Source organism: Lactuca saligna, chromosome 2 (assembly GCF_052625555.1).
Source record: "Lactuca saligna cultivar CGN05327 chromosome 2, ASM5262555v1, whole genome shotgun sequence".
Lineage (NCBI taxonomy): Eukaryota > Viridiplantae > Streptophyta > Magnoliopsida > Asterales > Asteraceae > Lactuca > Lactuca saligna.
Window position 1 is genome coordinate 134,950,519 of NC_136418.1, and position 14,148 is coordinate 134,964,666.

Here is a 14,148-nt window from a genome sequence, read left to right on the forward strand (position 1 = left end):
TATTATAGAACCTTGGTGGTTGACTTCTGATTAGTTTCCGAGGGAGGTTAACTCATGATAAGTTTACCCCTTTTGAAGATGGACTTCCAATACAAATGATTATTGATCTGAAGGAGGTGTTGTTGGAATAGTGTCTAAGGCTGCAACTATATTAGGCAAGTATTTGATCCGGTTGTGCATGGTCCTTTTGGGTTGCCTTCACCATAGCAACTTGATGGATGATTTATTAAGAGAGAGTAAATATTATAAGGTATAATATATGGTTATTTGATTAATATAAGTCATAAATTAATTGGGATTAATTTGGTGACTTAAAGAGATTAATTAAATAAGAGGGTATAAACTGTCAATTATTTGATAGTTACACTTTAGACTATGAACCCTTATCCTAGATAGGATGGACGATTTCTAGGGCTTGGATAAGCCAAAATCGTCCATAGGGTTATCAAGGAAAAGATATGGATCAACTTAAAGTCTAGGTTATCCAATTAGGGTTAAAGCTGTAATCCTTAAGGAGTCTACAAGTATAAATAGACCCTAGGGGTGAGGGAATTCGAGACACCATCTAAAGTAGAGACACTCTGGCCGAATTCCTCCCCTCTCCTCTCTCCTAAATCATCTTGCTTGCTGTTGGTGTTTGTAAGCCATTAGAGGAGTGACATTTGTGACTCTAGAAGCTCCAAGACTACAAGATCAACAAGGAACTCAAAGGTATGATTCTAGATCTATTTCAATGTTGTTATTTAACCTAATTAGCTATTAGAAGTCTTGGATTCAAAGCATGTTTAATTAGAAAGCCTAGATCCAAGCATTAGGGTTTTGCATGCGCACATAGGAAAGTTCTTATGGCTAAAACCCATCAGTGGTATCAGAGCCTAGCTTGGTTTTCTTTAAATTGTTGCTTGATTAACTGAAACAAACCTGCAAAATTCGATTTTTGGGTTTTTGAGTCACTGACTCGGCGAGTTCCAAGGTGGACTCGGCGAGTAGGCCTGACTCGGCGAGTCCCCTTGTGTACTCGGCGAGTCCGGGCGTCAGGATTAGGCAAAACCGGGATTTTTTTTCATGTTTATCTTATGGAAACTTACCTTAATCATATTAGATCAACCCTAATCCGAATCTTTGATATATATGACTATTATCTTGATCTAATTAAAGATATTTATCATCTAATAAAATATTTAATTTCCTTATATGATAATGATTAATTATTTTGATAATTATCTTAAAAGAAATCTTGGATAAATCAAATAAAGATAATTAGGATATTAATTGTTAATTGGAATTATTTGTTATTTGATCCTTCATGTTTTAAATGTTTAAAACTTGCCCTCAAGTTTTGAAATTTATATTTGTGATTAAAAGTTTTAATTTAGACAACTTAAATTTCAAAACCCTAGATTTTAAAAGGTTTAAAATACACCCCTATACTAATATGATATTACTAGTATAATATATATATGTATAACTAAATGCTAGTCTTACCGTTAGTAGGCCTCATTCACGAAGCCGATCTATAAGGTGGGTATAAGGTTGCGGCCTATAAAATGGCGCTTAATGGGTGTACACTGACACCCACCGCTTGCTTGATTGGTGGAGGGTCGTTAGCCGAACGGGTAGGATAGGGCAACCTCATCCTCTCATTAAAAGTATAATAAGAAATACAAATTAACTACACGTTTTAAAAGAAATTTCCCAATCTTAGTTACTTTAGGAAGAGTGAATTGATGCAATCCCATGAAATTACACTTTGCACCTTGCTAAGAAGTTAGTGGAGCGTGTGTGGTTTACCGGCACACTAATTGGTTCTAAGCGAAGGTGGCAAAGGGTGATTCATTGTTTATCATAGTTCGATGGAGCGTGTGTGGTTTACCGGCACATCGAATAGGTGATCGTTACAATGAAGGCACCATGTGAATTTGCATGGTAATTCACACCCGCTTTCTGATCCTCGGCATCCCAGTCACAAATGAGAGGGGCATATCGAGATTTAAACATGCCATTGAATAGTTCAATGAATCTCATCCGAACCTAGGAATTCTCAAAAACACTTAGGACTAATAGTTTAAGTTTTGTGATGGAGAATTAGTGAATCGTCATTTACTTACCTTCAATTTATTTGCATGTTAGATTACGGCATCCCTTTTCTAGTATGTAAATGTTATTGTTGGATCCTAGCCCTAATTTTTCTTATTGGGTGATAATTAGGGATTCTTATTCTAATCTATCTTTGTCCTTTTTCTAATTGAAGATGTCAAACGCAAACAACGCTGCTGCTAGTTCTTTCACGTTGATGAGCCTTTGCCAAAAGGTCACCTTTGATGGAACGAACTTTAGCAAATGGATAAGATACATTCGCACCATTGCTCGCTATGAGGATAAAGAGTATGTCCTCGATGAGAAGCTCGAGAAAATCAACCCCGAAGTTGCTACTCCCGCCGAAATCACCGCCTTTGAAACTCATGAGCGAGATGCAACGAAGGTACATTGCATCATGATCGCCACCATGAACTCCGAATTCCAAAAGTCCTACGAGGACATGTATCCATACGAGATGCATCAAGACTTGTTGGAGAGATACCACCAAAATGCGAGACAAGAGCGTTACGAGATTTTCACTAACATGATCTCCGCTAAGATGGGTGATGGAGAATCTCTTACCGTACACCTGCAAAAGATGCAAAGGTATGTCGACCGCCTTCGCAAGTTAAATGTTGACTTCGGTGTAGACTTGGCGATCGACATGGTGCTTCACTCTTTGCCTCCGATGTACAATCAATTTAGGATGACCTACCACATGAACAAAGAGGAGGTCACCCTAAGCAAACTCCAAGGTCTCTTGAGGGTTGCTGAGAGCAACTTCAAGGACAAGTCTGTTGCACCAACTCCCAATCCGTCCGCTGCTCCTGTGTTGGCTATTGGTCAAGGGAAGGGAAAGAAGAAGAAAGCTTCATCGAATAACTATCGCAAGGTGAAAGCCCGAGATGGTGCCTCTTCTAGTGGGACCAAAGTTGATCCCTCTAAGCCCTGTTCCAACCCAAAGGAGGCAGAATGCCACCACTGCCACAAGATAGGACATTGCAAGAGAAGCTGCCCGGATTACCTGCAAGCCATCAAGGAAGGAAAGATCAAGCCATCTTTCGCAGGTATATACACAATCCAATCTAACGATTCCAATCATGCTATTTCTTGGGTTCTTGATACCGGTTGTGGTTATCACATTTGTTCTAATGTGCAGGGACTAAGAAGAAGTAGGGATGTAGAGCAAGGAAGGATCAATCTAATCATGGGGAACAGAAGATCGTCGCCTGTGACCAAGATTGGAGTGTATTCTTTAGTGCTTAGGAATAGTTTAGTTTTAGATTTGAACAATTGTTGCTATTCGCCAGAAATGGCTAGAAACATCATTTCATTTCATGGTTTATATAGACAAGGATTTAGATTTTCTTTTAATAATGAGAATGGTTCTATTTTGGCTTATCTAAATGGTGTCTTTTACTTTGAAGCTATACCATGTAATGGAATATATGAAACTGTTATGATTGTTGATAACTTAGGAAATGATGTTTTGAATATTGATTATTCCACTAGTATGGATAAAGCATCCTTGTGGCATTGTCGTCTTGGACATGTCAACAAGAAACGCATAGCCCAACTCCAAAAGGATGGAGTGTTGGAGTCATTCGACCTTAGGGAAGATGACACATGCGAGTCTTGTTTACTTGGAAAGATGACTAAGTCACCCTTCACGAGTACTTGTGAAAGGGGTGAGGGACTATTGGACCTAATACATACCGATGTATGTGGACCTTTTAGATCAACCACGAAGGATGGGAACCGCTTCTATGTGACTTTTACTGATGACTATAGTAGATATGGGTATATCTACTTAATCAAGCAAAAGTCAGACACCTTTGAAAAGTTCAAAGAGTTCAAGAATGAAGTGGAGAATCAATTGGGCAAGAAAATCAAGATGCTTCGATCCGATCGAGGAGGAGAGTACCTAAGTCTTGAATTCCACGATTATCTCAAGGAGTGTGGAATAGTTTCGCAATTGACGCCTCCTAGGACACCGCAGTTGAATGGTGTGGCAGAAAGGCGTAATCGAACCTTATTGGATATGGTTCGCTCTATGATGAGTCGTGCTTCACTACCTATCTTCTTTTGGGGGTATGCCTTAGAGACTGCCGCCCATATCCTTAACCGAGTCCCTACTAAGAAGGTTGCCAAAACACCTCACGAGATGTGGACAGGGAAAGCTCCCTCGTTGGCACATATCAAGGTTTGGGGTTGCGAGGCTTTCGTAAGACGAGATACTCACGACAAGCTTGAACCTAGAAGTGAGCGATGTATTTTCATCGGCTACCCGCAAACATCCTTTGGATATCTCTTCTATAGACCGAAAGACAATTTTGTTTTTGTTGCGAGGAGAGGAGTTTTCCGAGAGCGAGAACTCATAAGCCAAGGAGACAGTGGGAGGCAAATCGAACTTGAAGAGATTCAAGAATCGATAGATGAAGGAACCTCTACCGCTGGCATTCAACCCGAGGAGGAAACTCCGGTTGAACCGATTGACGAATCCTTACCTCTTAGACGTTCCGATAGAGTTAGAGTTCATCCCCAGTTTTATGGTTTTCATATTACTACCGAAGGGGACACGTATATTAGTGATGGTACACTAGTAAATCTTGATGAACCTAATAGCTATAAGGAAGCCATGGCAGGCCCGGAGTCTGCGAAATGGAAAGAGGCAATGGATAGCGAGATCCAATCCATGTATGATAACCAAGTTTGGAATTTGGTTGATTATGTGCCCGAACGTAAGACCGTTGGGTGCAAATGGATCTTCAAAAAGAAGACCGACGTGGATGGGAACGTACACACATATAAAGCGCGATTGGTCGCGAAGGGCTTTACTCAAACTCCCGGAGTTTACTATGATGAGACCTTCTCACCAGTTGCGAAGATTAAATCTATTAGAGTGATGCTAGCAATTGCCGCATTTCATGATTATGAGATTTGGCAAATGGATGTCAAGACCGCTTTCCTTAACGGAAAGTTGGCTGAGGATGTTTACATGGCTCAGCCAGAGGGGTTTGTGGATCCGAAGCATCCGAATAGAGTGTGTAAGCTTGAGAAGTCCATTTATGGACTTAAGCAAGCGTCTCGCAGATGGAATCTTTGCTTCGATGAGAAAGTCAAAGAGTTTGGATTTGTACGAAGCGAAGACGAATCTTGTGTATATGTCAAAGCCAGTGGGAGTATAGTAAGCTTTCTCGTTTTATATGTCGATGACATATTACTCATAGGGAACGACATCCCGACTCTGCAGGAGGTCAAGTCCTGGCTCGGGAAGTGTTTCGCTATGAAGGACCTCGGAGAGGCTTCTTACATTTTGGGAATAAGGATAGTAAGAGAAAGAAGTAAGAGACTAATTGGACTTAGTCAGAATACTTACTTAGAGAAGGTACTAAAACGTTTTAGTATGGAAAACTCAAAGAATGGAGAATTACCGATACAAGGAAATGCCAAATTGAGTAAGACTCAAAGTCTGAGTACCGAAGCTGAGATAGCAGAAATGAGCCGAGTACCATACGCTTCCGCAGTTGGCTCAATCATGTTCGCTATGACTTGTACTCGCCCTGATGTAGCCTTCGCTTTGAGCATGGTTAGCAGATATCAAGGGAACCCTGGCAAAGCACATTGGATTGCGGTGAAGAACATCCTTAAGTACCTTCGGAGGATGAAAGAATGGTTCTTAGTCCTTGGAGGGAGTGATGACTTGAAGGTGCGAGGGTATAGTGACGCCAGCTTTCAGACCGATAGGGACAACTATCGTTCGCAGTCGGGCTGGGTCTTTACCCTAAATGGAGGAGCAGTGACATGGAAAAGTTCCAAGCAGGAAACCGTAGCTGATTCAACGTGCGAATCAGAGTACATCGCAGTGAGCGAAGCGTCGAAGGAGGCAATATGGCTAAAGAACTTCATTGGTGATCTTGGAGTTGTGCCGGCCATAAAGGAGCCCATGGAGATTTTTTGTGATAACGAAGGTGCGGTTGCCTTGACCAAGGAACCGAGGGATCATGGTAGATCTCGACATATCGATAGAAAATATCACTTCATTAGACATCGTGTAGAAGAAGGACAACTCGTAGTGAAGAGGATATCATCAGAAGATAACCCAGCAGATCCGCTTACGAAGGGACTGAGTAGGGTTAAGCACTTGCAGCATGCTAGGAGTATTGGGCTGAAGGATGATATTAGTATAGATTAGATAGTATTAGAAACGTATAATAGATAAATGTAATTAACATTGATGATTAAATAAAGGAGTTTTATTTATGAGTAAAGTTACTGTCACATGTTAATTGTTTAACTATTGTTTCACTTTGCATGTTTTGACTTCCAGAATAATTGAGTTTATTAAGAATAATAGAAATTATTCAAATGGTCCACAATCGTTCATATGTTAGGAGTAGATATGAATGAATATTATCATGAATTGGTGTGTAGAATGTCTAAATGGTGTTAGACATAGCAAGGGTTGTTGCAACGTTCATGAGTGCTTATGAACTGGTTTTGAGCATTGGAATAAACCCGCGCTTGCTGGAATCACTTTATGGAATACGATATAAAAGGTGATCGCAAGACGATAATATCATATAGTCTTAAAACCTAGATATATGGTTTATTATTTGTTAATTGATTGTGCATTGATAATGCGAAAACGCATCAGTAACTTGGTGTTATAAAACGCATTGTTGTGTATAGTTGGTTAATGAATAAGTAAATGCATATAAGTCGAAGTTTATCTGTAAATTTTATCCTAAGAGGGTAGAAGAGATATCTTGCCCACTCGATGATTTGATTTGACTTATGTGCCGGGCCCGGTCAGAACTGAATTGATGTGTTTGATTAAGTTCTATGTCGAATAAATCAGAGATCAAGAAATCTAAATGCTTGACTAACCATTCCATAGGATTGTCAGCATGATATCTAACAGAGGACTGTAAGATCCCTTATCTAAAGGACAAGATTGATTAGATCAGAGTTGACAGCGTCTTTGAGAGCTACGATTGCAAACCGAATTGTACTTGTATAGTTACTAGACTTATCCAAGTGGGAGACTGTTGGAATAGTGTCTAAGGCTGCAACTATATTAGGCAAGTATTTAATCCGGTTGTGCATGGTCCTTTTGGGTTGCCTTCACCATAGCAACTTGATGGATGATTTATTAAGAGAGAGTAAATATTATAAGGAATAATATATGGTTATTTGATTAATATAAGTCATAAATTAATTGGGATTAATTTGGTGACTTAAAGAGATTAATTAAATAAGAGGGTATAAACTATCAATTGTTTGATAGTTACACTTTAGACTATGAATCCTTATCCTAGATAGGATGGACGATTTCTAGGGCTTGGATAAGCCAAAATCGTCCATAGGGTTATCAAGGAAAAGATATGGATCAACTTAAAGTCCAGGTTATCTAATTAGGGTGAAAGTTGTAATCCTTAAGGAGTCTACAAGTATAAATAGACCCTAGGGGTGAGGGAATTCGAGACACCATCTAAAGTAGAGACACTCTGGACGAATTCCTCCCCTCTCCTCTCTCCTAAATCATCTTGCTTGCTGTTGGTGTTTGTAAGCCATTAGAGGAGTGACATTTGTGACTCTAGAAGCTCCAAGACTACAAGATCAACAATGAACTCAAAGGTATGATTCTAGATCTATTTCAATGTTGTTATTTAACCTAATTAGCTATTAGAAGTCTTGGATTCAAAGCATGTTTAATTAAAAAGCCTAGATCCAAGCATTAGGGTTTTGCATGCGCACATAGGAAAGTTCTTATGGCTAAAACCCATCAGGTGTAGCTATGGCTTTTTGTGATTTTGGTTATGAATAGCGTCGAAATTAACAACTACTTCATCAGATATCTCATAGAGGAAACATTCAGTTCCTATAGAATCCGAAAGTTAAAATTGGAGGAATCAGATGCTAAATCGGATAACTAGAAGGCACTATCGAACATCTAGAGAAGTAGAAGATTCAATTGGCATCTCATGTATATTCCCATTTTGCATTCAACCAAATTGCAGAGAAAATAGGGAAAATCGAAGGAAAAATCGATGATTCAACTTCATCTCTTCGTCACGCCTCTCTTGAATCCGACCTCCACCAATGCCCAAATCGATCATACGTCATCACTGATGCCTTATACGATCTAACTAGATCTAAATACACCTTGCATGCAACCACTTCAGCGTGGGTTATTATTTGAGTTAATTAATGGCGGATCTATACAGAACCAACAACAATCGCTCTGTTTCCACTTCTTCTTCACTTGAATCCGAAGATATGTCGTCCTTCCTCAAAAATTCGTTAACTAAGAGAAAGTATGGATAGTTGCTCCCTTGGTTGCTCTCGATTCCTAATGATTTTCCAGATTCGGACAATCAGATTTCTGATCAACTCTTTTTATTCAATGAAGGCGAATCAGGTAAACTTCCTCCCATAAATGATGTGGCTAGATTTGATTTAGGATGTCAGGTACGATTTTTGTTTTTACTTGTAATCGACGGTGAATTGTGGCCTCTATGATCCATGTGCTACTAATATTGCAACGATATATTTCTTGCATAAATAGGTTCAAAAATCGAATAGATTTGTGTCTGTTCTTGCAACAGGCTTTAGAAATGAAGAACAAGTTTTTGGAGACAAACACGCTTTAAGATATATATATATATATATATATATATATATATATATATATATATATATATATAGAGAGAGAGAGAGAGAGAGAGAGAGAGAGAGATAATTACTTTCTTTTCTTTTTATTTTAATTTAAAATGTTACTTGAAAAATTAATATATATATATATATATATATATATACACACACTAGTTGTTTACCCGCGCTAAGCGACGGGTGCGAATAATTTCTTTCAGAAATTAGTTTTTTAAAGGCGATTAGTTTTTTTGCGCAAATGAGAGCGAGATGCGGTGGTGAGGGCTAGAGTTTCATTTGTCGGCTGTGATATAATGATAGAATGTGAGAAGCAAATAAGAGAGGGAGGAACAAAGGAAAAAAAGACGGACACTAATATTCTGTGGGAAGGGGAGTCAAGAACTGAAAATTAGTTTTTTTTTTCGCAGCTTGTCCCCTTAGGTTCGAGTATTCGATTTTTTGATAATTCGGTTCATGTGCAATTAATGTACATATTGCAGTGTTGAAATGATGAAAGACCAATTTCATATGTGGTCTCAATTTCGTATGTTATCCATACGTAGTGTATGTGAAGGAGAATAGGGTGCAATTAAGTTTTATACATATTGCTACGACTTAATTTTAAGTAAAAGGGAACCATTTACGAAAAATTTAAAAACTTGTTATCAACATAGGAATTTGAAAAAATATATGTAAAAAACTTAAAATGTTTGAAAAGTTATAAACACGTAAGCAATAAAGTTTAAAAAACATAAATTGTAAAAAACATAAGTCGACAATATTAGTGCTATAGTTAGAATATTAAAATATGAACCGAACAAAATGAATAAATGAACATATAAAACCTTTATCCAAAATAACCATGTGCTATTCATTTAAATGTGCAATTTTATTTAACTTTTACATGTAAAATCTATTTTACAAATTTAAGGTTTTGTAGTGGCTAAAATTGTATTACGTATTTATGCATCACATATCTTTTGTTTATTTTATTTTTAAAACATTATAATAAATAGTTAAAACTTAAAAGAGACTAGTGTAATTAAGATGTCTACTTTACTAACATGATATAGGATTAGACTATATATATAGACAAAAAGAATTATTTGTTTTTAATATATTAATTGTTTTTGCGTTTTTTTTATGTGTTTGGTTTTCTTTTAAATTGATTTAAGAAAATGATATAAGATCAATTATTGAATGTTTTGTTCATTTTGGAAGGATTTTGCCCACTGTTTTAAGAAAGTTCTTGAAGCTCTATTTCTTCACTCATTCAAACATAACAATACTTTCAAGCTTGAAAACTTATTTGCCCGAGTCCATGTAATTAAATAGATGAATGCAGAAATTTGAATCCTGATTTGGCGATTATTAGTTAATCATAACTATCAAATTACTATTAATTAAACAACACGTAATAATATCATTCTAGTAGGTTAGTAAAAATTTCTCATGTTTGTATATTGTAGGAACCCAACCGTAGCGGTTCCAAATTCCTAGCAAAACAGGGTATCTGATCCCAAAATCGGTCCCATTGAGCTATGCAACGGGTAATGATTTTTGAAATGCTCGGAAACGGTCGCAAGCACTACTAGAAAACCAAGCATTAGCGACAGATTTTAGCGACGGAAAAAATCCGTCGGAAACAGCTACAGAATACCGACGGATTTCCGACGAATAAGAAAACGAAATTATTGGGATACTAGTGGCGTTTTTTGCGACGGATTTGCAACAAAGTACACTAGCGTCGGTATATACCGATTGTTTACCGACGGAATTGAAGAAAGTTTTGGTTTTGTTAGTAATCCGTCGGTAAATTAAGTCTTTTTATTTATAAACATGAGTTTGGTCGATTACAATTTAGGGCTACTGTTTCACTTGAGCGGGGCTACGCATCACTTATCCTAAACCAACAAAGCCCCTCCCCATTCTCTGTGAACACCGGCAACCTGTAATCTTTGTTCCAGGTGTAGAGACGTGGACCTTCAACCGTGTTCAATCCTTCCACCTTCACCGAAATCAGTCGACAACATCGTGTTCAATCCTTCCATCTACAGCTCAGACTTCTGACTTCCGACATCTATACATTCATAGTTCAATCTTCGACCTCAATCGACCAAAAATTGAAGAAAGAGAAAAATGAAATCAAGATTGTTTAGTATTTGCTGTTATTGCGGTTAAAGAGGAAGCAGTTTCGAATTCGAACAAAGGTAATAACTCTCTGTAAAGATTCTTAATCTCCTTTTTATGTTGATATTGGTATTTTGAATGATCTAACCGTTGATTTTAGTTTTTTTGAAATATTAACTTTTTGCTAGCGATTTCGTTTCGAGATTTATTTTTGTTTTTTGCTTGTCCTTTACGAAGATTCTTGCAATTCAAGTAGTTTCTTTCCGTTATCCTTTTTAATGCACGACGACTGTTTGTATAAATGCAGGACTGAATTTCTACCACTAATCCAAAGTTTCTAGAACGAGAGACTATTAAGAATGGAGAAATTAGACGATTTAGAAGAGACTTCTGATTTGGGATTTGAGTCATCAACTATTTCTTCATTGGATCAAGGAGCAGATAATTCGTTTGCTTACTATACAACTTACCTCAGGCATGTATGATTTCTTATATGAATTGGTGTTGATGTTATTAATAAACTTCATCTACAAAAATTCCAAACACTGTCATAAGTCTATCTGCTTAGTTGAGGTATTATTGTGTGTGCATAAGTTTTAGGTTACTTGTCTTTCTTCTAAGCAACTGGTACATTGTGCTTTAGAGTTCAGACAACTTTTTATCTATAAAACAATTCTAATCTCTGTATGGTAGAATCAGTAGTACTTGGTGGTTCTATGTTTGGGAATATTTCATTGGCAATCAGTAGTGAATATCGGATGCGACGTGGCATTATACAGATAGATAGCCACTAAATTAAATTGAGTCCTGATATCCTTCCTTCTCAACTCCAAGAATATTCTTCTCTTAACATTTTTTTGATTTCTTCTTTTATTTTTCATTTTCAATTGAAAGGTGCAAATGCACAAGTCATCTATGCAAACCAACCAATCATATGCTTATCTTGATCCGCTTTAAGGACATAATCTGTAATCAAGATCTTGTAAAAGAGGTTTGCTTGCTAAGAATGTTTTAGACTGAACAAGAAAAGGGACATCTTTCATTACCCATACAACTCATAGTTAATTCATCACCTGGGGTTGAAACAGGTTAGAGCTGCAAACAAAATACACACAAGAAGAGGTGGAATATGACTTACAATTGGTAATTGATAAGGTTAAAGAAAAATTGAGAGACATAAAGAGCCCTGAAGTATCTCTATGGAGTACTCCCTTCTATGATATCAAGGTATATCTTTCACTTTATCACTGCTAGTTTGAAAACATTGCATTACAGTTTTAGGATTTGTTGTCTCTTAGCATTATGTTATGTTTTTGTTGGTGAGGTTATGTTGCTGATGAAGTGTCATGGTAAAAGGAAATGGCACCATTTTTTTAGTAGGCCTGCCACTTGTGAAAGTAAGTTTAGATGATATATATATATATATATATATATATATATATATATATATATATATATATATATATATATATATATATATATGTTATTTTTGTGTGATATCAATTGTTTCAAACTGTCTTGCTCAAGTTAATCTATTTATTTTTTAAATAAAGTTAGAGCAAATGTCCATAAATAGCAACTTACTTTACTCTCACTACCAATATTGTCAACATACTTTACTTTTTTAACGAGAATCCATTTGATTTTAACAAGTAGTGGCCACCTTTTGTTATTGTGGATCGAGTATAGCCATGTTCTTATAATAATTAGCAATTTAGCATCCTCATCAATCTCTCAATGCTACTGTAATACACCAAATTATGTACATGTCCTATATCTTAGCGAACTTAAATCCATGCTTTCCTCTTCAATTGTTTCTAGTTTCATGTTCAACTTCTTATATGCTTCACCTTTTGTTGCAGGTTAGCTATTGGTTCATCTTTGTTTAAGTAGTGGATAAAGAAAATTCAAAGTGAAAAAGGACTCCCTGTGGATGGATTTTTGTCTCTAAAACAAGTCCTCATTCAGGTATTTTCTTCAAGCTTCTTGTTCATCAGTAATAAGTACCTTATCGGTCAATTTCTTCTAACAATTTGATACTATAATTGTTGATATAGGAGTTGACATATTTGGCAACCGCCTTGGCTTTCTCGAGTTTAAAGCAAATGTAATTGAAATGAAAACATGACAAAAGGTATGGTACATGTATCAAAGTGGGTGGTCTCATTTATTAAATTAGCCATCTTTTTAGCCTTTTGAACACTTATTTCACAATGGGTCATTTGTGAAACTACTTTACTCACAAAAGGCTCCAAAAAATGTTATTGAACATTTGCTAAAAGTTGTAAAGGTGACTCAAATCTAGGGAAGCTTTATACCTTTTAGATTTCTTGAGATGATAAGCGGCTGCCTTTTATTTGAAATAATTTGACATTTTTAAGGGTTAATAGTGAGAAATAGCAATGTCCTTTACCAAAGTTCTCGATTATGGTATCATACATTAAAGTTCATTCATAATAGCAATCTACTTTCATTTTGTTTGTGATTATAGCAAAGTACATTGCTATTACTATTAAAAATAGGCTGCCATTACGAGTAAAAACTTAGTATAATCATGAAAAAATCTAAAATGGTTTCCTATTATAATTATTTGAAAGTATGTAACTATAATGAGGAATTTCAGAAAGATACGTTGCTATTTCTCATCATTAACTCTTTTTTATTCAAACTTCAGATGGAGGAATATTGTAATTAAAATCACATATTCTTATGTATTATCATAATTGCTACTTCTTAATGACATTCATTTTTACAATTTTATCCCCCTTTATTGTAAACATTGGAGGGCAATATATAAATATCTCTCTAGCTAACAACTCTCAATGACAGGTGTGGAATCCACGAGATAATCAAGAAGGAATTCTTTATGGTATTTGACAACATGGATTGAAATTTATAGATTTAATGTATGTCAAATGATTGAAATTTATTGATTTACTTTTATAGTTGTTGGTTTTAAAATATAGATTTGATGTATGTTTAAAAAATTTATGTGTTGAATATGTAATTATTTTTAGTTTTTAATTTCTTCATTAATTTGTAAATTTTTTTATAATATCAAAATCCGTCGCTAATCTGTCACAAAAAAAATTGGTAGACATTTCGAGATTCCGTCGGTAATCTGTCAGTAAGTTATTCCGTATTCCGTCGGTAATCTGTTAGTAAATTATTTCACATTCCGTTGGTAACCCGTTAGTAAATTATTTCACATTCCGTTGGTAATCCGTTAGTAAATTTTTCCGTTGGTAATCCGTTGCAAACAAATTCCGTCGGTAATCCGTTGCA

General features: G+C 36.2%; 1 protein-coding gene across 4 annotated transcripts; it reads left to right on the forward strand.

Annotated features, from left to right (window-relative positions):
• The first annotated feature begins 9,935 nt into the window (after positions 1–9,935).
• LOC145031708 (uncharacterized) lies at positions 9,936–13,879 on the forward strand. 4 transcript variants are annotated; one of them, XM_078980313.1, is made up of 8 exons: positions 9,936–10,056; positions 10,203–10,943; positions 11,171–11,338; positions 11,952–12,090; positions 12,188–12,260; positions 12,726–12,831; positions 12,921–12,997; positions 13,693–13,879. In XM_078980313.1, the coding sequence occupies exons 3-6, from the start codon at positions 11,223–11,225 to the stop codon at positions 12,728–12,730; spliced, it is 333 nt and encodes a 110-aa protein (XP_078836439.1). In that variant the 5' UTR covers positions 9,936–10,056; positions 10,203–10,943; positions 11,171–11,222; the 3' UTR covers positions 12,731–12,831; positions 12,921–12,997; positions 13,693–13,879. The 4 variants fall into 4 exon arrangements, 2 of the variants coding, with proteins under 2 accessions (XP_078836439.1, XP_078836440.1); XR_013677004.1 differs by having other exon boundaries at positions 11,171–11,342; positions 11,952–12,260; XM_078980314.1 differs by lacking the exon at positions 12,188–12,260.
• The last annotated feature ends 269 nt before the right edge of the window (positions 13,880–14,148 follow it).

Coding starts and splice junctions, on each gene's coding strand:
- LOC145031708 (XM_078980313.1), top strand. CDS start 11,223: ATGGAGAAATTAGACGATTTAGAAGAGACTTCTGATTTGGGATTTGAG. Junction 11,339..11,951: donor TACTATACAACTTACCTCAG/GCATGTATGATT, acceptor GGGTTGAAACAG/GTTAGAGCTGCAAACAAAAT. Junction 12,091..12,187: donor CTCCCTTCTATGATATCAAG/GTATATCTTTCA, acceptor TTTGTTGGTGAG/GTTATGTTGCTGATGAAGTG.